The 25640-nt window shown below is 34.2% G+C and overlaps 1 protein-coding gene across 1 annotated transcript in view; it reads left to right on the forward strand.

Moving 5' to 3' along the window:
• LOC109535708 (adhesion G protein-coupled receptor E2-like) overlaps positions 1–25640 on the forward strand; it is a gene marked incomplete at its 3' end in the record, with an annotated part of 57781 nt that overhangs the window by 5132 nt on the left and 27009 nt on the right. The window contains 1 exon segment of the mRNA XM_048664764.1: positions 25447–25552. Within this exon segment, the coding sequence (XP_048520721.1) occupies positions 25447–25552 (106 nt within the window).

The raw sequence follows: 25640 nt of genomic DNA on the forward strand, positions 1-25640 counted from the left end.
AGTCAAGCTCGGTTTAGGTAAGCTAAAAGTCAGACGAAGTTTTAATGTACCACTTGTCATTGATTTACCATTTAGAAGCGGCATTTTCTGGCTAAATGGGACAAAACTGCTGAAAAGTTCCCGTCAATGAAGTTTCAAGTTGATTTAATACAAAAAAACTCAAGCAATTTTGAGAACGAATAATCGTACACTTATCCGGATTTATTGAAAATATTTTCATCGGCTGAATTATTTGAGCTGGATTGTCCCAAAACACCCTAAATATTATTGATAAATTTACCTAACTTGAATGGCAAAATTCGCAAATTTCTCACTTGTATCTAAAAATTGCCCAAAATAAAACTTTGGAACCAGCATTGAAACATATATTGAGTCATTGGCAAGAAAACAAATGTGAAGTAATTTTTTTTATCAATACAAAGTCAAACGAGGTCTATAGAAACTAAAGCTGAAACATGCGGAAACTCATTGGAGAGCGGATAAGAATATTATAGACGCCCGGAGCATAGAATTGGAAGTTGATTGAGATGCGACAACGCCCATGTGCTAGTTTGCTCACAATAAATCAATAAAAGACTAGACTGGAAAACAATTACCGTGATAAATTTTAATTATAAGTTTCAGATAGAAAGCACCTTCATTAATTTTCAATTTAAAATTAATTGAGAAAATAAAAATTGAAAGAACCTGCAACTAATAATTAACAATATGTCGTGCTTCATCAATAAAAACCGCACTTAAAAAAATCACAGATCGCAATCTGCATAATTAGGCAATATTTCATTTTCAAGTTTGGAAATTCAAATTATTTCATACGATTCAAGCATGCCACACTAATTTTAACACACACTCTAATGGTTCGTGATAATTTAAATTCCGTTACACTATCAAATTGCATGATAAATTATACATAATGTGCATTTGTGACTGGCAAACATTTAAATTTCCATTTAAGTCCTACTAGATTTCAATGTAATTTGGAACTTTCTGCGTTACCTCCTGTAGTTAGGGAAAACTTTTAAGCCCGCATTAAATAGTTTCAAACCGTGAGTGAAATTCCTACAACCTACAACCACTATCCAATAGGTATTGTTTCCTTGTTCGAAGTCCGAGCCAGTTTTGCAATGTCCCTTAATTGTTACTAAAAGAGTTTCGAATTAAACTGCTCAATAAAATAAAGCGACTTTTAGTTTTCATTCTGATTCTGCAGTAGTTTTACCGGGTATTTAAGCGGAATAACCATCACAGGCATGCGATTGCTCAATTTCGAAAAGACGCATTGCCGCTCTAGAAATATCATTTGAAAGCCTCAAAATTGCCTATTCATAGAGTCCATTAAATGTAATTTATATACCTATGAATGCAGCGAGACGTAATTCTTTCCGAAGCCAATAATCAGCCGACCGTAGAGTTTCGCGGGCTTTTCACCTCTTTYCTTGAGGTAACGTTCGTTTTTCCTTTTCYTCGTCGGCTTTAATTTTGGTCGGCAAAAATTGAATTTYCGAATGTGGATTTCCACGCTTTCCYACATAAAAGAAACGCTYKCTTAAGTAAGCCTTTCACGATCATCCATCTTTGAGTAACGAGGGTATATTTTGGCAGATTGCATGCGAATTTTATGAAAATATTTCTTGGAAACTTTACCCATTATTTTCCAKCCCTCAATATGCTCGTGTGCTGAMGCCAAAAATACTGTTTTAAACTAAAAAAAAACCACCAAAAAATATATTGCAACAATTACAGATTTGTAAGGCTAAACCCACTGGTTTGGCACTTGAACTATATAAATATGTTTTAAGTTGCRTATTTATTAAATGTTYGGTATCACTTGAAGGAACTTTAGTTATTAAATTTGAGCTTATAAATTGTCTGTCGACATTCGCGGCCTCGTTAAATCCGAATTTGTAAACAAAGGCAGCGCGGAATGCAAAGAACAGACAAAGCGGAGAAGATTAACCTCCAAAGCTATTAAAAATTAATTTCGGTGAACCGTTTTAATATTTACAGAACTTCTTTCAGCATTTCAGAAGTTCTGAATAAAATCCGTAACTAGATGCGAGGCAGTAACATTATGGAGTGTGTTTTTAATTAAAAAATAATTATTTACATATTTTAGCATACAATTATTTGATTTCTTCCATGGCTTGAATATAGAAAATGATGGTTTTCCTATACGATAATGTTTTTCTAATTTTTCTCGCAAAGAGAAAGATCTCGCAAAGAGAAGTGGATCACAAATTTGAAAACATCTTCTTATTGCTTTCTCCGAAGATTTAGTTTTCAACTGAACTTTTTCTTCTAGAAATAAACATGTATCCTGCAAAGTTAATAACCATACGAAACCGAGTAACGAAACAGAGTTGAGTTCTCCATATATTAGACTAAAGCAGCTATTGATGCCTCTAGTTACGGGAACTCGGAAACGAATGGATATTTGCGGTCTGAATGTAACGGATTTTCGCAATGATATGGAGAAGTTCCAAATTGCCTTACGTAACGTGTTTCATAATATTCGTTCTCTTGAACTTTTGTTAATTTGATTTAGAATTGCCTCTGTTCAGCAATGGAGAGTTAATAACGATTTTCCTCATTTATCAGATTACCCTAACTAATATACGTTACTTTAAAGTTTCGTTTTTCAGTTATTTTTTACAGCATTGAAAAAAACTGAACAAGCAATTTCGATAAGCTGGTAGTTTAACCCACACTAACTTAGTCTTCTTATAGCACTTCGAAGCGCACTCTGTTGGAATTGGACAATTTTTGCTGACGGTTTAAACAAAAATTATGTTTCGCAAGCTTTCAATTTAGGTGAGTGTTTATCTGGAGCCAGAATTATCCTACACGTGACATTAAGTAGCTGCTTTTAAGGAAACTCTTCCTAATTTATACGGATTAAACTTCATCAGTTTGCGCTAAATTAACCCGGTTTTAGCCCCAAGGAAATCAATACGCATTAGAGATAGATTTAACAACTGTTAATTCCCATAACATGTATCCGACGACGTCCCGAATAAGTTTAACCTTAAACCTTCTCCATCCAACTCTGTTGGCTGTTCCACTCCCCAAACGAGAATTCCGACCCAAAAAAGCCGAATCAAGATAAATACGAACCGATATGGTTTAAATATACTCTAAATTTAAATGTCTTATCCATTTTGCTGAACTGGGGATTGCTTTTAGGGCAGAACCCCATTTTAGGAACTTTTCCGGGATTTAGCATAAAAGGCCAAACAAGGCCGTGTTGACGTCTACACTTCGGATAGAATACGCTAATTTATTGGCACACCACCTTTGAGTCAACACTCGCATTTCTTTGCTTTAGAGTAAAAGAATGCGCCTTTCGGGTGCTTTAAAAGGAAGCTTCATAGGGAAAAATTCTGTTTGAGGCCTTGATTTACAGACTTTTATATTGGCGCGGAAGTTGTGTAAAGGCACAACACAATATTCGTGAAAGCTTCCAAATGCATAATTCTGCAGCTTTGGATCGGATATAACCGTGTAAAGGCCTGTTTAGTTAAGCCAATTTGGCATGGAATCAATTGTAGCTTAGCGGGAAAATGTACATCTGTACCAGGTCAATTTTACTGCCCATAATATTTCCTTAGATAATTCACATATGCTTATTGCAAGGCTTGATTTTCTTTTAATTAGGCAAATTGAATCGAAGTTCGATTTCCAGTAATAATTTCCGTCAAAATTAATACAGCGATATCTATTTGCAAACTCTCCTGGACCCAGATAACGTTTTGGGTAACCGAAACCGGTAATCGATAGCTAATTTCCCGTTCACACCAAATTTGGGAAGCTACAGCAAGAAGTTATCTGTTGGATTGATCGATTTATATAATTAATTTCTAATTCTCCATCGTCACTAGGAATAAAACGATATTCTGCGTTTAAGTAGCATGAGTATGCAGTTTAAGGTGATAAACTTTGGATAACATGCAATAAATTGAATGATTAAGTAGATGCTTATTAAAGTGTTTCATCGAAGTATCTCGGTTTATGGATGTCAGAAGGATTTCAAGTATTTTAAGGTGTGTACTTGATGTAGATCAATAATTTACTTGCAAACCGTTCACTTCAGATTTTCTCATCAGATATTTTCGCAGATCAACTTGTCTATATTTATTGATTCGACTAAAATTGCTTAAAATCACGACATCGACACTTGAACTCGACACGAGAAAAATTGAAAAACATATTTGTAAAATTTGCCCGCAGGCTTGTTAGATCTAGAATATTATTACAAAATGATGATCTTATGAACGATACCAGAGAAGTCGGTAACAAAAACATTGAATACAATTTAATAAAAATTCGATTCTAGATGGTTTTACTTGCCTTCATTTATCTAGATTTCGCTGTTATTTTTGTGTTGTTTGTATTGTCTGGTAATTCGAGTCCTTTATTGTTTTGCTGCTTTGCGTAACCAACCAACAAATACAGATCTCAATATAGAAAACTAGATTTTACTTAGAGTTGAGATTAAATATTGGCTAAGAAGTCACACTAGAAGGCTGCTGGTTTGATTGGAACTGTTGTAGCAAAAAAAGAAAAAAACTAAAATTTGTTTGCATGGATTTAAATATACGCTTTGGGTTTCCAAATGTTCCATTAAAATATGTATTAAAACCAAGTAAAAAACTGGTTGAAAATATTTGCAACATAGACCCAGGACTTAAGAGAAATTCGTCTCTCATCTTCAATAAAATTTAAAAAAGTTCTGCCAGAAAATCAACGCCTTTAAATATCAATTTAAGATAAAAAAAATATAATAGCAAATAACTATTGAAACTAGCTATTGGAACTCGATTCACTGAGTTTAATTATTTTCAATGAAATATGAATATAAATATACGATTTCATTGCTTCACATTCTTATTAAAAATATTGTAAATGTCTTTCAAAAATATGTTACGCTTGTTAGCCAGGCAAAAACGCATGAAAAACACCAGTCTTAAATAATAAGGATTTCGTAAAATGTAAAAAAACGGAAAATGCGAAAAAGTCGTAAAATGTAATTCGTTGTAAGCAACAACTGACTAAAAACTGACTGATATAAACACGTTTGGCTTTTGCAAGGTTTTGAACAGTGACTTGGCCATATACTTACGTGCAACGAAAAAGTCAAGTAATTTTAAATAAGGACGCACTTTCGATGGGTTGTTAGACATTGAAGTTTATCGAATATTCCGCTAAAACGTGTATTCGTAACAATATAAATTTGTCTAAAATTATTTATAAACTCTTTCGGTGAACGTGATGAATTCTTGAAAATTTGAACTAGAACTCAAACTACCCAAACAAACTCGAACTAATTGAAATTAATCCAGAACTTTTAGATTTGTGTATAAGACCTTTTGCGATTTGCCCCAACATATGAAGCACTCAAATGCTAACGAAAGCACATAAACAAACAGTTGAAAGAAAAAAGTATCCATAATTATATTGAAATTGGTTTTTTAGAAATCACATTTTTTCTCTTATTGCTGTTTTTGTAATTTTTTTGTGGCAACAACGGGCCTGAGAGCTAACAAACACCGCAACTGGTTTAGACTGATTCTCACTTAATTTCGATTACATCCAAAGAACATTGAACATACAAACGTCTTTGGTATGAAAAAACTTAGGATTTTGCTGCCTTTGGCTAGTTTGGGTGTGGGCTGGATGAAAGCCACTCGTTCCTGGAAAACATGAAAAAATTATTGATATTTTCCGCAGCTCTCAACTGCGAAAATCCTGTCAGCTTTAAACATATTCGCCATTTACCCATCACGCTTGCATATCCAGTAATCGAATATTTTCGAGCCGAATGCCCAAAATAAACCATAGAGCTCAATAGAGCGACCCAACCCGCTTAGTTGCACAGTTATTAATTTACGCGAACTGGTAAATACATCTGGCGTCAATAACGTTTCCCACAAACATATTGGGATACGGATGTCAATAACTCCTTCAATTCGATGTTCGCTATCAAATTTTCATATTACATGATATCTCTGACCTGATATGTCGTTTCCATGTGTCGTTGATCAAATAGAGAGAATTCCCCTTTGAGAATCCTTCCATATCGAGTTTTGAATATTGTTCGAAGCTAGAAGGGACATAGACTTGATAACATACTTGTGAAGAGAATGTCCAGCAAATCACTCAATATGAAAGTGTTTTTCAATGTTGCTTTTAATAAAGCTAGTTAAAAATTTGAGGAATATCAGCCGGTTGCGCCCACTAGTTCACAGTCAACGAATAAGTAAATCCCATTAGCAACACTTAAACGAGAACTGAGAATCTCGCAGCAAGTTGAGGGCTGGAGAGGATAATAGACATTCACAAATAGCAGAGTTCATTTCAGTGGAATTTCTGATAACGTTCTATATCTGGCAGAAATTAGGTAACAATAGCATGGTTCTTGATACGAAATGTCTGGCAATTCACTTCTCTTACTGATGGCTGGGTTTAGTAAGCCATTTGCTTGTTATGATTTCTTGACAGAAAATTGGGATGCTATGCAGACAGAGATCTCTATCAGAAGATGATTTATTAAAGCAGACACTTATATTGAAATTAAATTTTTCGTTTTTCTGTGCAACAAAATATCAGTTGCATCGTAATCTCTACAATCCTCGAACTATCTCGTCAAGTTGTTTTGTAATTTTCTTCATAAGTAGATCTTACCCGAAACCAGTGAAGCTGCACTTCGCTTGCAGTTTTCAAGTAAGCTCCTCTCCCAGCTTAATTCCGTGTCGTAAAGTCACATTTTTCGAAAGTTTCACTGACCCAAACTGGCCTTAAGCCAGTTATTTTATTAAATTTTAAACTACCAAAGAGTCTTAGGTAGCGGCGAAATTTTCAGGCTATTACTCGCAGGCAAAATTTTAAATTATAAATTATTGAATGGATATGACAATATGATGTAAATATCCACTTAAATGCACAACGTTCATTAATTGTCATTTGGTATTTTCCAAAAATTGATTGAAAGCAAAGCAAATATTATGCTATTAACAACTAATTTTCCCATATCCTACATAAGCTGAGAGCTAATTCGCCAGTCGAACGGTCATGCGATATATGCGAGATAATGGGTTAATTTATTTACCCGATGCATCCAATTTACATTGATGTTTGTTGAGTTTTCCGATAATTATAACTGAAACTGGATTAAGGCTTTCCATACCAATCAGATATTTTTGTTAGTTTTTGCTGGAAAGATGAATCCAAATTCACTTTTTTGTATAAATTCATTAAAGGCTCAAAAACACTAACATTCTAGTGCTGAACATTTTTTTCGTTACGTAAATGTATTCGTAGGTTTTCAGTTTGTTTTGCTCAAATATTGTGTTTGTAAGTCCGATCGATTTTTTGTTGTCGTAATGGTTTAAGGAAAAGTTTACTTATGGACTTTCTTTATTAATTTTCTTGGCATATCAGCTCGATTCCTTCGGGAAACCTTAAATACGACTCAAAATATTACAGATCCTTTTTACGGTAAAAAGAACGGCATAGAGCGAGCTCGCAAAGAAACACGCTTGACGCTTCTGAGCCGGGATGATAAAGACTTTAGCCCATTTTGAAGTTATCACAATCTTAAAGGAACGAAACTATTGCTGTTCTAGGTCAAGTCTGAACTGAACACAGTAAATATGAATATGATGGAGCCATATAGATTTTGATTCAAAAACTGTGCCAACAAATTCCGTATTTTGGACGAGACGAACGGGTATAATCTCTAACTGACAATGTATCTATACATCTCAAGCTGTTTCTGCGTTCAAAACTCATGATCCGAAAAGTACAAAACGTTTCAAATTCAACTTCATTTTCTCAAGAATAAAGCGAGCAAATTAAGTAACACACATGAGTTTTTCGAGTTTTTAGGCTGTAAAGAATTTTTGACCTAAAACCCCACAAAAACTCATCAGTTTCATATGCCATTCTACTGCCCAAAACTTAGCAAACAGTTTGATTTAAATTAATCCAATCAGTAAGTCAATTTACTCAGTTAACAACTGAACAAGCATCCAAATTCCAGGCATTTTTCATTATTTCATTCATTATTATCAGTATCATTAAACACAAATGGCATTACAAAGCCGACAAAACCGTGGCGCGAAGGGATTAATTCCGGCAGCGAAAAAATTACCCCAATAAAATTGATAACACCCATGAAACTTATATAAAGGCATTCGCATCATTCCGCAGATCCAATTTGGAAATTGGGGCGAGTATTTTCCCCCCAAAAAGCCCGAATAGCGTTCGCTTGCTGGCTCATTCAAAGCACAACTGGGCGATGATATTTGGGGTTGGCCTAACAGCATTATTTGAAATTCCTTAACATGTGGAATTTTCGCCTTCTCCTCCTTTTGAACTTGAACCTCATGTCGCTTCAGAGCTGCTCAGTGAAATTAGCCAGCCAATTATTTAATTATAAATTATAAATTGCGTAATGTCCCTCGTTTTATGCCTGTCACTTTCCTTAGAAACTTTGAAATTAATATCGTTTTAATGTGCTTCTAACTACTGAAACTACCGGAAAAAGTTGTTTATGTACAAAATGGAAATTGCTTCAATAGACAAAAAGTAAATGAAGCTGTAGAATAACACAGGTTTAGAAAGCCCATACTAATTTATTTTATGGAAAATCAACAACTGACTGAAAAGCGCAAAAAAATCAAGATGAGTTCATTTATGAAAATATTTTGCTTTGAAGCGTTTTCGACGTTTTTTTTTTGATCAGTTGTAATCTAAGCATCGTGTACTCAATGTTTGGAAACCCGTGGAAAATACTGAAGCTAAATTGCCTTCGATAGCTTTAAAGGCTAAAAAATTTGGAAATAGGTACAAAATTATTTTTTCAAAATTAATTGTTACCAAAGAAAATGTTCTAATTAAGATTATTACAAAAGCCACCTTCCTTTATAGTGCACAAATTTTATAATCGCGAAAGAAAAATTACATTTTTCTGTACTAATAAAACTTTCATGAGCAGAACCTTCAATGGCATGGCTTTTGCCATCAACTTTCTACATTATTTGCAACTGTCTCGTGGTTTTATTAATTAACAAAAAACCTATAAGTATAAAAATTTGTAGAGTTTAAATGTTCAATAAAACTGCTTTGGTTAATCCAAAAATATCAGATTTTTCCATTTTATTCTCTCTTCTCCAATTGAAGCTGAAACTTCAATTATCGCCCATCTACTGAACAATACGTCATTAAACCACTGAATACTGTTTAATTTTCCGTGACTATTGTGACACAATTCCCTTCATTTCCTTTTCATTCCATTACAAAGGCGGGATTTTCAGCCCTAGCAAAACCTTTCTGGAACTGGATACAAGTTTCCAAGGTATTTATTGCGATTAAAACTAAAGTATTTTGAAATCCATAAATTTCATTCAGTCTGGTTCTGAGCAAAGTAAACAGACGTTGCTTCTGCTTCACTTAAAATTAAATATGCTTGGACTTAAAAAATTAATCAACATCTCACAATAGACAATATATGAGTTGAATGACAACAATATTTCGAATTTACTAATTTTTGCAATCTTCTTTTGTAACCTGTTTGCTTTAATATTATTTACTTTCTTTGGCGTTTTATTTAGTTACAACTGATTACCGTCACTATTCATTAACGTTATTTTAATTATCTCTTGAATCACGCATCTTAGAAAAGATACAATAGATTCATCGTTTTCCCATCAACTTTTCGTCTTAAAACGGGCAAATTTGCGCAATTTTTTGCCACTTTCACCCCGGAAATGGCCATAAAAATTTCCCTCAAAATGTGGAAAATCTGAGTGCCTGAGCCTGATTTAAATTCACAGATGTTCGCCCCGTGTAATCGTCGTGCCATTTCACAGGGACGATCCTGCGCTTGAGGAAAACACGTTGAAAAATCGCTTTAATCATTATTCCATGAGGGGTATTCGGGCGTATTCCGATTACTCGGCAACTCCACTTAAAACAATTTGTGTGGTCATTCATGCCAGAAATCTCCACTTTACTACCGGCAGTTATTTTTAGGCTTCCCTATGCATTTCGGATTATTAATTCGCATAAGGCACTTTTAATAGAGAATTCTATAAATCAATAATCTCCATTAAGCAATGAATTATTAATGTCCTGGATAAGAATTATTTTTAACTTTCAAACTCCTTGCCATTGCAAAAATGAGTAAATATTCAGTAGAAGTTGGTGGAAAATTTATTTAAATTTATGATAGGTATATTATGGATTGACTGATCGAGGAAAGGAATTTTTCGGAATTTGCTCATGTCGTTTGAACATAGAACTTTCAATTTAAGGGTTATTTTAAAACACAAATTATTATGCGCCTTCAAAAAATAAAATGTTCCAAAATATATTGCAATGCCAATATTTTATTCGGACCGCAAGAAAGCAAATAATGAAAAGTTTCGGTAAAATGAAAATTTGGAAATTTTGCATACATACAATGCAATAACAAACTTATTTAACATGATATGGATTTAGTCAAACTAAATATTTACTCACTGATTGAGGAACGGAATTTTCAAATTCTGAATCTCTCGTGCTTGTTAAACTTTTACTTTAAGAGCGCTAGTTTGAGGCTTAATTACAGGCTTTCAAAAGCTTCAAAATAGTTTAAAATATGTTTATTTGTAGATAATTTATACAACTTGCTATACTTTGGGGACATAATATGAAATTCTTACAGAAAGTGCCAAATGGCAAATATTCTATAGAATTTCTTCTCGCTTTCAACTGGGAAATCGATTGTGTTCACCAACAAAAAAGTTTTCTATTCATTCGTTCCATACTTGCATTTTCTCGGTTCATTAACTGCTCTTTTATTCAATTGTTGAAATGTATTTATTGCTTTAAAATATCTTTTGATTTCCATTGCAAACTTACGAATGCTTGTGCGAAGTATATTTGTTTCATATTTCATGGAAATACATGAGTTTGTTAAATACAAGTGGAAAGATCCAAATAAGAGAAAATAATTAAACAACCTTCTGGCGCATTCGCAAATAAATTACGTAATTTGTTTGTGAATCAACCTAATGAATTAATATAAAATAACATAAGAATTAGAAGTATAAAATAACGTCTAATAAGACAGCGTCTTTTTTTAAATATTAATTCTAAGAATGTTTGAAATTCAACCTTACAGCAACCCAATAGAAAAACCTGCAAAAGCTGCCAACTAACAAAACGTTAACAAGAGAAAGCGATCGACAGTAAGTGTGATTATTAATTTCCAATGAATGCACATTAAAAATAATGTAAAAGCAGACAAATTCCTTTAATTAACTTCAACATCGAATATTTGCAATAATTTCAAGCTTATTAGCACTTAGTGGAATCAAATTGGATCGAGTTACTAGTAATCAGTACATTGATTATGAATTCAAACCGCAGTTTGCTCTCAAAATATCTATTTATAATAATAATTCGCATCGAGTCCCAACTGCTTTATAGACAGTTACTAATTAACTGAAATTGTCTGTATATATCCATCAATCTACGATAATTTCATGGATAATTTTGGGAAACTCACCTAGTCCATTTCGAAATCATCAAAATTGGAGCACTGTTTTCGATGCAGGCGTTTTTAGCGTCAACTAATTGGAAATTGCTGAATTTCACACAAGTCCATCAGAGGATTTTCATCAATACAAATAAACTCCATCATAACGGGACGATTGTTTGAAAATGTATAATTTAATTTCCCATATGCTTTGCAAGTGAACTTGATGAAACTATGACTTATTAACTAACCATCAACATGAAATTTATTTTGGAGATTTACTGGCAATTTGAAACACCCTTTGGGCAAATGGATAATGAAACAATCGAAAGTACCTTTATAGTAAATTATACTTCATGCAAGATCGCCTCACTCAATGCTGAATCAACATCGTTAAGTAAAGGTCTTTATCGATTTGTGTTAACATTGAGGCCTAAGGCTTTATTTACCTACTCCCAAAGTCAAACATTTGGCAATTGAACTTCTCGTAGTGAAACTGTTTACCCCCACATTGCTTGTGTGGAAATTGATCTCTGTCTTTATTTACTGGGTAGATTGACTGAAGAAGTTTAATGCAAAATGGTCATTGTAGGGTTTGAAAATCAGAAGCTGCTTCTATGGAAAAATAAAAAAATATGCCGGTTTCACAGCTGATTGAGTTGTATTTCGCAAGAAAAATTGCTGGTTTTCCAAGCACTATTTCAAAAAGTTTCAATCGCACTAAACTTTAGAGAAAAATACTTCCATTTCAATCTCAACTAGTCAACTAAACATTTCAAGCTGAGTTAAGTTTATTGATGAGTTTTTAGAAGGTTTCACTCAAAAATTGATTGCAAAAATTTTTCTATATTCTCATGAAAAATAACTTACAACTTTAAATACCCCAAATCACAAAATTTGAGCACGATTTACCAAAATTTTCATTAGGATTGTGACGGATTAATCCATTACTGAGCCTATTTTATTATAGTAGTTTCAGGAAACCATCGTCATCCCATGTTAATTGAAATGGTGCTGCTAGAGTGGTTAGTTTCCGAGCATTATCTTCTGTTGCTTGAAACGACTCGTGTGTTGAAACTTTGAGAATTGATGCCCGGAAATTTCACTACAGCAATTTTCCTCTAATTTATAGAACTGGGGGCTTAAAAATTCACAGCAACTAGAAGAGAGTGAAGGAAACAAATAGCTACAATTTTTGCGTTTTGTCTTTCTCTTTGTCAATACACTTTTTAATAACGCCTCATAAAATCATACAAAATTTGTTCGCAAATATTTAAGGCGACTTTTTCAAACCAAGGAATTATTAGATCTTGGATACCTGCGATAATAATAGAACCGGCTCAAGTATCTTAAAATCGCAGTTCCATATTTAAATGCATGGAAAACGTGCGGTGATTAAAAGCTAATTTGCGATCTTTCATCATGGCATTTGCAATTGCGCTTTAACTGAATTTACTTTCAATTTAACCCGGTGCCATTTATGAAGCAACAATCCACATGAAATGCGAATGTAGATTTAGAGGTCTGACACGTAATTACAGCTCGAAAGAGCAGTTAAAATTTAAATAAACAATTTAAATAAGGAACAAATTCAGTTTTTCTTGGTTGCAAATTCACTAAAAATTCGATGAATGAATATTCAATAATATGAATTCGATTCCGATTCTCGATTTTCCAGTCAAAGTTCTAAATATTTTCCAGAACATTGACATTTTATTGCCAATAGTTTAAGTAGTTATTGGTGAGAACACTACATTTTAGCCGCTCGAAACAAAACGCAGAACTTTCTTAATCTGGAATACGATCAAGATTCCCAATTGGATATTTAAAAATTGAAAAAGTCCATTGTAGAGGAAACATAATCAAAATTGTTAGCTCATCCAATCACTTGTGGCTGTGGAAGTGAAGTTGAATTGGAATTTACATTTGAATGTAAAAACACCATAGGTATTGGTGAAAGCTGATAAAAAGAGAAAAACGCAATTTAAACCCGTTATCTTATTCGAAAAGTCTTCGGAAAACGCAAAACTCGATTTGCTAAAAGACCGAATTTTCCATTCAAAGAAACTGAGGAGTCGAAACGACGAAGTGAAATAAGGGTAGCAAAAACGAATCAGAAATTCAAGAAAACTCATAAACTTCTCTCACAAGTCGACAAAGACCAAATTGAGCTCCAGACCAAAATATTCTAATTCTAATATGAGCAAAACAGTTTGCCTACTGGAACTTTCCCCATTGTAGTTATTTTTTCCATTATATCTGGGAGCAGTGGTTTCTTTTCCAATTTAAACCATCGGCAAGGTTTAAAAGCTAATACAGCAAAGTAAAGCAAACCCACGACGGACTTGACGTGGAAAACTAATTCATTGTCAGACGTTGAAAAGGGTTTTCCAAGCGGGAATCCAAATTATTTTTTTTTGGACACATAAAACTAAAGGTCCAAGCATTTTCGTTTGGGAACGAGATGTTCAGCATCTTCAATATTTATGCGTCGTTCAAAACTTTGTGGAGTTTGCGATTACGTTTGCGTTTCAATCGAATGGCTTCAGTAACTTTCGGGTTATCGAAATGGACATGACTGATTGGAGGATTTGGGAAATTGAATTTGTGGCCGGATATAAATGTTCATACTTTCATTCGTAGATTTCGCTGTCGATCAATGGAAATATTCGAACATTTTTTAATTTTTGCTGCAAGACTCTAAAATTTGCTCTCATCAAAGAAAGGTGAAAAATGACTTTAAAAAATGGTAAACATCAATTGACAAAAGTGTAAGAAATGCTAGAGGTCCAAGTCGAATGGGCTTGTTTCTTCAGAATGAGTTTGAAGGTGAATTTTTATTGAAGATTAGACAGAGTTTACAATAATTTCCAGTCGAATTTTGTCGTACACAGAAAATGTGCAAAAAATAGATTGGGCCTGGGAACTATCTCAAAAATGCGTAACGTTGAAATTACGCTTTTTGCCTGAAAACTGCGTATAATTCCTAATTCATACTCTATCCAGTAGAAGGATAACTGGTTTTGTGATTCCAATGATTTTGAAAATATTACCTAAAAACCAGCGTCATGTTTGAGCCGATGGCGCAATTTTTATAAAACCTGATAAAATTGAAAATATTGAGTTTTCTAATCCAAGTCTCACTTACTGAATGGAGGTTTTAACTCTATATACAGTGCTAATTGAATAAGCGTCGTAGTTAAAATGGTTTTCGGGATATGACCAAAAGAGCTGTGTCATGTTTGAGCCAATAAGCGCATCAAACTAAAAATAATGTCAATATTTCACTTTTTGCTTAAAAACTGTGGACAGTTTCCTAACGAGTATTTTCTAGAGAAATCTGATATCTAAATTTTAATTCAGTGGTGTAAAATAAGTGAGCTTCCTGCCCCTAAATCGGAAATATTGAAAATTCCTTAAGAAGCTCTAATACGTCTAAATTTAAGTTCCACTTGGCACGTTGAGTGTTTTAACCTCAAGCTTTAAACGCTGTCGCTGAAATTATTCTTGAATTATGACCCAAAGGTTCATGTTTTAGTTCCACTCAAAAAAACTATGATAAAATAGCGCTTTTCCCGTGAAAAAGTCAATACTTTCCATGTTATACATTATTATTTACATGATTATATTATACATTATTATTATAAATTATCATGTGTGTTTTTTAATTATTAATACAGTTCCTGCTTCAGCTCAAACAGTAATAGATATAAAACCAAAAAAGTTTGAGTCATTTTTAAAACAATTAAAGATTACTATACCCAAAAAGCAAAATTTGAATTTCAGACACTTAAGTGCAAAGATTATGCCAAAATTTCATGTTTTTTGTCTCGCTTTTGCTCGTTTTTCGGAAGAAAAACGGACATCGATAGGAAAATGTCGGCAATTTTGTCAAAAAAGTCTTGATTTCAAGAAGCTTTAGATTAGCCTGTTTTTTATGAGATTTTGTGATGCCTGTTTAGATGACTCAAACATAAAGTTGCCTTTTTCGAAGTTTCTCAATCCCCTTTTGAGCTGCAGAATTCGTTTTAGCATCGTTGGATAGGTAATTGAAAATTGGATCCAGCCATACCAACAAGAGTAGGGCATTCGAGCAGTTGTGACTCAGGAAGCAAAATTTGAGTAACAGACACTTAGGTGCAAATATTATGCCACAATTTCATGTATTTCGTCCAAGTTTTGACTCATTTCTCGGACGCACAATGAGCAAGAACGATCATTTTAACATCATTCCAAAGCGAAATAAATCACCTTTCTGAAAAGTGAACCATCAATAAGGAAATGTTGCAGTTCAATCAAAAAGTCTTGATTTCAACAAGTTTTTGATTTGCGTTTTTTTGAGTTGCAAAATCGACTCAAACATGACGTTGCCCTTTTAAATGTTTTTCATGCCCCATTTGATATATGGATAGAGAATGGAAAATTCGGTCCAGTTTTAACATCATGAGTGGGAAAATTCGAACAGTTTTGACCCAGAAAGCGAAATGTGAAAACCATACACTTAGTTGCAAAGATTATGCCACAATTTCATGTATTTCATCCCGTTTTTGCTCATTTCTCGGTAGCAAAATAAGCAAGAACATTTTTGTCAGCAGTCATTTTTATATCATTTTAGAGCGGAATAAATGACCTTTTTGTAAAGGAAACCGTCGATCAGGAAATTATGGCAGTTTCCTCAAAAACGTCTTGATTTCAAGAAGTTTTATATTTGGGTGTTTTTTTTTATTCTTATAAGCACATAAACCGATAACATTTTACGTTCTCCAAAAGCATTGCGAATTTTTTAAACAAGATCCCAATTAATCAACTTGCCGTTCTCCATCCAGAGAAAAAACTTCGCTCAAGACACACAATCCACGCATTTTACCCGAAACTTTGTTTGGTTAAAACAGTTGCGAGTCCCAAGGGAGCGTTAGTTCAGGTTCAAATTGTATTACTTTCCTCGTAGGCTGTAATGAAAATTTGCATTATGAAGGGATAAAAAGTTGAATGGGCTCAACCCTTAGAAGTTGCGGCAATATGGAGGCATAATACGAACGGCAAACTTTGCAATTAAAGTGCGAGTTAATCAGAGTAATTTTAAATTTATTAACAAATCGTCTAAAGCAAACTGAACAACAGAGTTTCCAGAAAAAATCAATTAAAATCTCAGGACCGATTTTACGGACCTTTAGAAATTTTAACGTTGACAAATCGCGAATGGTGAAGCTTTGAAGGCTCTCGCTGGATTCTACTTTCAAACAATTTGCTTGGCATCTCTTTGTCCGTTTTCATTGTTCTTAGTGAAGGGGAATCGTTTAGGGAAAAGCACAATTGCGGCTTTATGGGGGGACAACGCGGCAACTCGATTACGCATTTTGACTTTTACAACCACCCTTTTAAACGTACAAAAGGGTTAACTATATTTGACTTTTAGGTATATAGTCACTTCGAAAGTTTTCTGCCTGAAAACGGTTTATTATAGGCCCTCAACATTTTCCCAGGAGCTTCTGTGGCTTGCTGAATGTTTATTTAAGAATTTCACACAGAAATAATCCGAGAGGAAACGTGTATTTTCAACCCGACGGCTTTTGAAATTGGCGAAAAATAGAAAGGGTTACTTATACTCAACAAGTTGTTTAAGAAATTAGAAATATTTGCAATATTTTTGGCATAGTTGTATGACAACCTAACCGGACCCTGCGGTATGCATCTAAATAAACACAAAAATGCTTTTAGCAAAAAGGAAATATTCCATATAAATAAAAAACGAAATGATCTCTCTTCTTAAGAAAAGAAAATACGAAAATCCTTTAGAGTCTCCGATATGTTATTCCGGCAAATAATTCACTTCGAAATTGGCTTTATCCTGACAGGGATTCTAATGAAAATGGACGGATGAAAGACATGGATGGAAAACTAAGATGTTTTCTGAAAAGTGTATTGTAGTGTATTCGGACGTGTCGGTTAATACCCCAATGATATTTTCAGAGCGGTGTAATTGGATTTTTTGTCATCTAACAGACAAAGAGGATTTTACATTTAGAAGTTCTAAAGCTGCAGAAACTTGACATGAAAATGTAAATTTTTCCAATACTTCAACTCTTGAGTTAATCAGTAGGAAATTCCTCTGGCCACTGTCCAATATTAATTAACAAGGAATAATCTAGCAATCAATGTGGCATTGTATTAAGTTTGGTATTGCCTGGAGGAATTCTAAGTACCCCATTTGAATAGGTCAATTCTGATCTATAATTCTCTGGTGATTAATACTCAGTCCATCTGAAATTTCTGCATGTAAAATACAATAAATGCTTCGATCGGAAATGTATTATAAGCTTAGTATTTTCCTTGTTTATTGCAAAGAAGCAAGAGGTTTATTTCAAACGTATGATACTTTATATGATAGTTTTATCGTCAAGACGTTTTAGGGCAAAATTGTTTCGAAACAAAGTTGTGCAAGCTTCGGAAGAGCTCAAGGAAATTCAGCCGGTAAATGGAATTCGTCAGGATCGTCTTTCATAGCGAAAAATTCCATGACAAAATGGCATCTGCGAAATATGTTCGGGGCGAATTATTTTTCAAAAGCAACAAGCATTTTTCTCTCAAGACAATACCTTGGAAAATGTGCGGTGCATTTTGCTGCAGCTGCCACTTACTTGCAACGTTCTACTCAGTTTATAAACTGACTGCCTGTAAACTGGCAAAAGTTTGGCCATTAACAAAAAAACTGGTTTTATAACTTGAAGCAGACGAGAATGATCCAACAAACGTTACACTTTGCCCTTATACAGTGTTTTAGTGATTTTTTTGTAAACTTCCAGATTTTGCTTTTGTTCTGTTTCATTTAGTCAATTACTCTTTACATACAATTTCTCACTGAAAATGACACTGGAATTTCACATATCCCCTGATATTTAGAATCCAATTTTTCAAAGCTTTTCGGAAGAAATGCAGAGTGAAAAGCAAATTCATAGCCCAAACGTATACAACAAAACCCGCTTAACTTCCCTTTGCAGTTAGAAAGCAAAAAAATGCCTTGACTGTTTGCTTGCCCAAACTTTCGCCTGTCGTCTATTGAACGGAAAACGAATCAAATAAGTGATACTTCCGCGAAAAGTTTTCCCATATTGGAAAAGTTTTTTTGAGGCTTTGAAAATTTCTGGGCATTAAATCAGCGAAGGGAAATAATGGGGTACTTGTAGCGGCTGGGAAAAGAGCAATTTGAGCCCAGTTATTTAACAAAAGCAACGGTGTAAACTAAAAGTTCCGGGTAACCATAAATCACACCTCAACAAACACCGATATTCGGCAACCGAATCCAGCGTAACCTAACAGTCCACCTGAAATTGGAACGCTCTTTGCGTGATTTATATTATCTTCCATTCAGCATGTAATTTTCATAATTTAGGATAAGGGAACCAGAAAAAGCGGGCTTTAAGTAAGTTCATTTATATTTAAATTTAACTTTGCCAAAGTTCGAAAAATATAGAAAAATGTACTCGTGGGCCTACTTGGTGGAAACTTGGAATGGATGTTAAAAATATTAAAAGTTTTATCATATTCTTGATGTATTTATCCAGTGGGCACTAATAAATTGTTTTTCGATTGGCGTACGAAATTATTCAGCAGAGAACAAGACAAAGTGGATAGTTACCTACAGGAAAATGGAATATTTCAATTAATTTACTAAAATCCAACAAAATAATACCTATTAAATCAAGCGTTGTTTCAAATGTGCTCGCTAATAAATACTTGAACTGATGGGGCAAAAAATTAATAAATACCTAAAAAGGTGCGTCCAATCTTGGGAATCTGGTCGAAGGTGCAAAATTTTTGAAAATTGTGGCTAATCAACTGTGACACTTTCTGAAATCCCAATGAAGCGGAAAACAATATAACTTATTATTTGTAAATTGTGTATATAAAGAGCAGCTGAAAGAAAACTTGCAGCTCCAGCTCCATATTTCCACAAAGTTCATTCAGAGACTTTCTCATCATTGTACTCCAACAACTTTCCTTAACTGAATTTTAGCACGATATACTTTTCACAAGAAATTCCATCCAAAAGCCCCCTACGTTTATGTTCCTTGGCTTCGTTTCATCCTTTTTGATCTTTTCATCAGGCTTGCTCCCATATTTAACATCTCCCGTTATAATTTAAGCCAATTTTGAGTTCCGCATTGGGACGACCATTATTGCTTTGATGCCGTTACTTCCGAACCAATAAAAGATCAAAGATGGGCTTCCAAAAATTTGGGACGAGCCCTTTTCATTGGGCAAAAGAATGGATCCTTCTTTTCTGCTCTAGCTATTTTCGGGTAGATTTAACTTTTGCAAAGGAAATTCAATAATCGCTCGTTTTAGGTGTAGTTAAAGGAAAATAAATTTTCGTTCGTTCATCTCTTAGCTTAGGTTTATTGGATTATGCTTTGATCCTGATAATTTACAACTGAGTTTGTAACTAAGTCCCCAGGAAATTTGATCAACTCATGTAAATGTCTGTATTAATCTCCTAGAGCTACGTAAAAATTCCTCGCAGTCTAACAAAGGCAACTAAGCTCTTTGAGCTAGTTTAATCTCTTATGCGACCTTAATGAAACATCTACATGGGCTTTCGATATAATAAAACATGGCATTCCATACACAGCACGGGAAAACCACTAATAAAGATTTCTTTAGCTAGTTATAAAAAATGTTATAACTTTGCGATGTTATGAAGGCATAAAGTGACTTATAAGTGGCGGAATTATGTGGCATGAAAAAAATAATTAAAAGCAAATGTTCTTTTGCGGTAAGAAAGCGGCTAAAATTAAATTTTGCGCGCTCATTTTTTAAACTGCTTGCTTCTGGTTCTTTTGTAGTGCATATTAAGACAATCTATTTGTACGAGAAAATAATTATATATTTGCATTTGCTTAAGTCAATTTTCCAACCGTGTCTATTAAGGAACCAGAACTGAAAAAAAACAGTTAGTGGGTAGATTCCATTTCTCGTATGAAATCCTAAATAGACTAATTGTTTTAAGGGTTTAAAAGCTGCAATAGTAAGTTGAATCCGCAATCAATTTTCAATTAAATCCTGTTCCTTTGAAATCCAGTCGATCGGAATCTATCTATTATGCATTATTTCATCTCAGAATGAATCGCGGATGAACGGAATAAAATGAAGCATCCTGTAAAAGATTCGTAATTTAATTCCCTTTTCGCTCTTTTTACGAAAAAGCAATGAAAGTTCATTGAATGTTTCCGTGTTGCTTGGCTGAAACTTTTCCCGAAGAAGCAAAAAAGACACAGTCGCCATTCGAAAAAGGTTTAAGTCCTTTGTCTCAAACACGCTTTGAGATGAGCGAACTTAATCCGAAGTAAACTACGAAAAGCCATTTATTGTCCCGGTTAAAGTTAAAAATTTAAGATAGGGGAATTTTAGTTAAATGCTTAATTTCAAGCGGAGTAGTTGGCTCACCGGTTAGCAGAACTGTGAGTTCTTTTATCTGCATATATTTTCTTAATAAACGTTTTAAATGAAAACGTTTCAACCTAGATTTTAAATTAGATTTCATTTAGCCAGGAAGGCAGTGAAAACACCTAAACTGGGAAGGAAAACAGTGGTAAAAGTCCGGGGAATAAAACCAGTAAACTTTGCACGCAACAACAGTTCGCAAACGAATAAAACTAATCAGCTCGGCTTTACAGTTCTGCAACTGGCAGTGGCGCACAAATTGGGAGAATTAAACCAAGCGATGCTCACTTTGGTTTTGAGAGGGTGGAGATATCAAAAGCGCTGACAGTAAGAGTGTGTGGATGACGGGCCTTACCATTTACACCGGCTCCGTGTAATGGCTTTTATATTCCGAATGTCCTTTGGAAGTTGTCCAAGTAATGTCCGGTGACCTGCTAGAAAATTGGATTTTCTTCGAAGAAATGGTTGTTAGACTGACAAGGGAAAGGAGTTATAGAATAAGCGGTGAAGAATCTTCCGCCGGTTAAAACGACGGGAAATTGATTGCAAAACAGAATTGCAATCTGAAAATGTTAATAAGGCTTGAAAATTCTTAAGCCGGAACAAATCAAGAAGAATACGCTGTTTTAATTTTTTGATTTGTGATTTTCATGGGCGGTTTGATGGACGAATGTCGCAACGAATGCTAGTCTCTCAAAATGCCTTAAGTTCTAGTTCATTATCACCAGAAAAAGTTCGGAATGCAACAAACTCGCTTGAAGATAAGTTCTATATTGTTGAGGCGGATTCTTTTTTTACAAACTTATTTTTGGGTATTTCGCCTCAAAAATTTTTGTTTTTAAAAAAGATATAATTTCCTCACGTCTTTTATTACAGATTGATAAATAGTGCCCCCATTTCGCAATAAGAACGAATTATTTATCAAAAAGCAATCAAGAACTATCACCTAGAGGGTATCCTGCGACACACTTAGGCTCAAGCTGTAAGAGAAAATTCCAATTAGTAGAGAAATTAATTTGAAAATTTACCTTGACTTTTCGATAGCTATTTTCTGCTATCGTTATCAAAAGAACTTAAATGAACCTAAAAAACAGTATGTTAATAAATTGTTTAACAATAGTAGGATAATACAGTATATGAAAATTCGTCTGTGGAAATTGTCAGTTATGTGAATAATAATCAATAATAATAATAATAATATAATCACATAACTGACAATTTGCACAGACGAATTATCAGAGCGAATTTTCATATACTGTATTATCCTACTATTGTTACCCAATTTATTAACATACTCTTTTTTAGGTTCATTTAGGTTCTTTTGATAACGATAGCAGAAAATAGCTATCGAAACGTCAAGGTCATTTTTCAAGTTAATTTCTCTACTAATTGAAATTTTCTCTTACAGCTTGAGCCTAAGTGTGTCGCAGGATACCCTATAGGTGATAGTTCTTGATTACTTTTTGATAAATAATTCGTTCTTATTGCGAAATGGGAGCACTATTTATAAATCTGTAATAAAAGACGTGAGGAAATTCTGTCTTTCTTAAAGACAAAAATTTTTGAGGCGAAATACCCAAAAAGGAGTTTGTAAAAAACTCGCTTGACTCTTACCACCGAACATTTCACAAGAGGTCGATTTTTGAAAAAAATCAGTCTCCCCAAAATTCATTGAATTCTCCATCATTTTCACCGTAAAGAGGCTTGAAATAAAACTACCTTATTCTCTTCAGATGCGAAATACTTTTTATGAGCGCTCTACCTCCATTTGTTCCCGAAAAATGAGCAAAAACGTAATGAAAAACATTAACTTTTGGCCTAATCTTGAACCTAAATGTCTGACATTAAAATTTTACTTTTGGGTCGAAACCGCCAGAGTGTCCTTACGTACGTTGTCCTAACTGAATCGAGTTTTTAAATATCTACCCAGTGATATGGAAACGAGCTCTGTTGGTCAAACAGCTCTGGAAAAACGTCGAAAAACGCAGCGTCATGATTAAGTCGATTTTGAAAAAAAACAGCCAAAACTGGATCTGGACTTTTTGAACAAATTGCGAGATTTTCTTAGTGGATACTCAACTGCCTAAACGCGCCATTGATTTATCTCTCCTCAGATGCAAAAATTAGCGCTTTAGGTCAATTTGTTCCCAAAAAATGAGCGACAACGTGAAGGAAAACATGAAAGTTTAGCCTAACCTTGTACATAAAGGTCTGATATTGAAATTCCGAGTTTTGGGAAAAACTGCCAAAATTTCCTCATGCCCGTTGTTCAACCTGAATGAAGTTTCCATTTGGTTACTCAATGATATGAGCCCAAAAAGCACAGTCGTAAAATTTTGTGTTTTGATCGAAAATGTATAAGGGTGGGGTATGAAGTCGATTTTTTTAAAAATCCGAGTCTCTCAAAATGCCTTGAATTCTACATCGGAAGGAAGCGAAGAATGCAAGCAAGGTAGGAAGTGAAAAACACGCTTGACCCTCCACATAAAAAATAATGAACATTTTCTGTCCATTTTGAGGCGTTTTTCTGCGGTCAAAATCTAGCCGATGGTATCTTTCTTATTTTAAATTCAAACCTGTGTTGTTTTTTTTTAACTTTCTTAGGTCGGAAACACTTCAATGCGTTTTTTCCGCAAAAAAGAAGCGGTAAATTCAATGAGCTTCATAGAACACACACTAAAATATTCAGATCCAAAAAAATCTGCTACCTCCTTTCGCTCACAAGTTGTATTCGGGCGACCGAAATCTCATTAGCAAAATGTTGCACGATATACAGATTAGGAATCAACGGTGAAGGATACAAATGGTAGTGCTCGTTCTTCGTCGGGTAACCTTATACTTACTTCCGGAATTATCTTGTTTCTGTACCAGGGATTAAAGCTTTGTGAACTTGCAACGCTCACAACCAGAAGGATTAACAGCTTCTGAAGCATTTCTCTAAACATTTTTATTGCCATTTGCATGCAACGTTTGTTTTAATGAATCGCGTCGCTTTCTAAAACTATGCAAAAAACAATCACTCCATTAAATTCCAGCTTTCGAAATAATTCCGATTCAAATCCATTTATCTCTATCGCGTATTTCAAGCCGCTTTGTCAACGAAATTGCCAAAGTTTTTGCCATTTGGGATTGGGAGGATTTGATAAGGGGTTATTTTAAACCAGCGCATCACGCGTAATGATTTGTGAAATTGTTTTCTTTTATGTGCTAACTTCGTTCCGAATTGTTCAGGGTTCTGGCCGGTACCTGATGACTTTGTGACAATTTCAGCAAAACCTACATTAGTTGCAAAAGTTTGTGTTTGCAGCAACGCTCATAAATCCGTATCAAAACTTTGCTCATTTAATTTATGCAAACAGTATTGTCAGCAGCCACTTGTGAATAATTTCCTCGTAAATCTCGGCCACTAAACTGGTTGTAAAACATCGTCAGCCTTGCCACTCTGATTAGATTGCGAAAGTTTTTTTCGCAGTTAAAGAGGCACAACCACCAGATTCCCTCATGCAACAGTCTTGATCGTTTTTTAAAAGTCATTTTAATCTCGTTGGCGCAAATGCGAATTTAATGTTACGTCTGAAAAATTGTTTTCTGAATACAAATCTATGAAGGCGATCGCACTGAATTAAATTAGGTAGAAAATTAAATAAAACCTTTCTCAAGCCACTGGAGTTATTTAAGAGAATTGGCTTTTGTTTCATTTATATGAATCATTTTTTTATGGGCAATAACGGATTTTGCTGGATAATTTAGCACGCAATTTGCCTAATGATCAAGTCGCGTAAACAAAGGCCAAAGGTGAACTCAGAATTTTGCAAAGAATTTACATTTGCAGGAAGATTTTCCTTTTTACGTTGGAAGTTTTAATTGGAAACTCTGAGCAGTTATGTTTTTCTGTCCAGTTATGTTTTTGTTCATTGAATATTCAATAAAATCGGATTTTACAAAATCAGTTTCGGTCAATTTGCAACGAAATTTTTTCAGCCAGATTAAAGTTTTAATTTTGGCTTAGGATTTCCGGATTACCTGGGTTCCGGGATTATATGTTTGATCGGTTTCAGCGACAGATAAATCCTAATTTAATGGTTCTTTTAATTGAGGGATTAAGAGGCCAATTTCTGTTCGGTTTATTGGAATAGTTACGCTATTTTTCTGAGTGGAAACTTGCTTGAACACGCTTATTCTCCTCGATAAGGGATTAAATATGGATGGATTTCAACGGGAAAATATTCAGTTCGGTTATTCCAACTTTGTTTGAAATTTAAATTGGAAACTTTGTTGACAGTTAGATTCTAATATTTTGAATTAAAACAAAGCAATTTTGAGCTCTAATTCATTCACAGCCACATGGAAGAAGATCTAAAACCTTTCAGTATGTGTTAGTGGTCAGTCAATTAGGATGAGAACGTTGATAGAAATATTCCCTTTGCTCTTGATCTAAGTCTAAAAGCGGAATCGCACTAATTTACACATTTTCGTTGTTTCAGCCTATTTTCTGATCTCCGCAATCTGTCTGGAACGACCCTCATGAATTTGTTATCAGCGCTATTCATGACCCAACTACTCTATGTTATTGGTGTCGGAGGTGTAATGGTGAGTTTTATGGGTAGTTATTCCCAAATCGATGTTAAAAATGCCATGTCTAAGTCAGTTGCTTTTTTAATGGAAAAATCACATTTTA

The sequence above is a fragment of the Dendroctonus ponderosae genome, unplaced genomic scaffold (genome assembly GCF_020466585.1).
Source record: "Dendroctonus ponderosae isolate FM_Combo_2020 unplaced genomic scaffold, Dpon_F_20191213v2 Dpon_F_20191213_3, whole genome shotgun sequence".
NCBI lineage: Eukaryota > Metazoa > Arthropoda > Insecta > Coleoptera > Curculionidae > Dendroctonus > Dendroctonus ponderosae.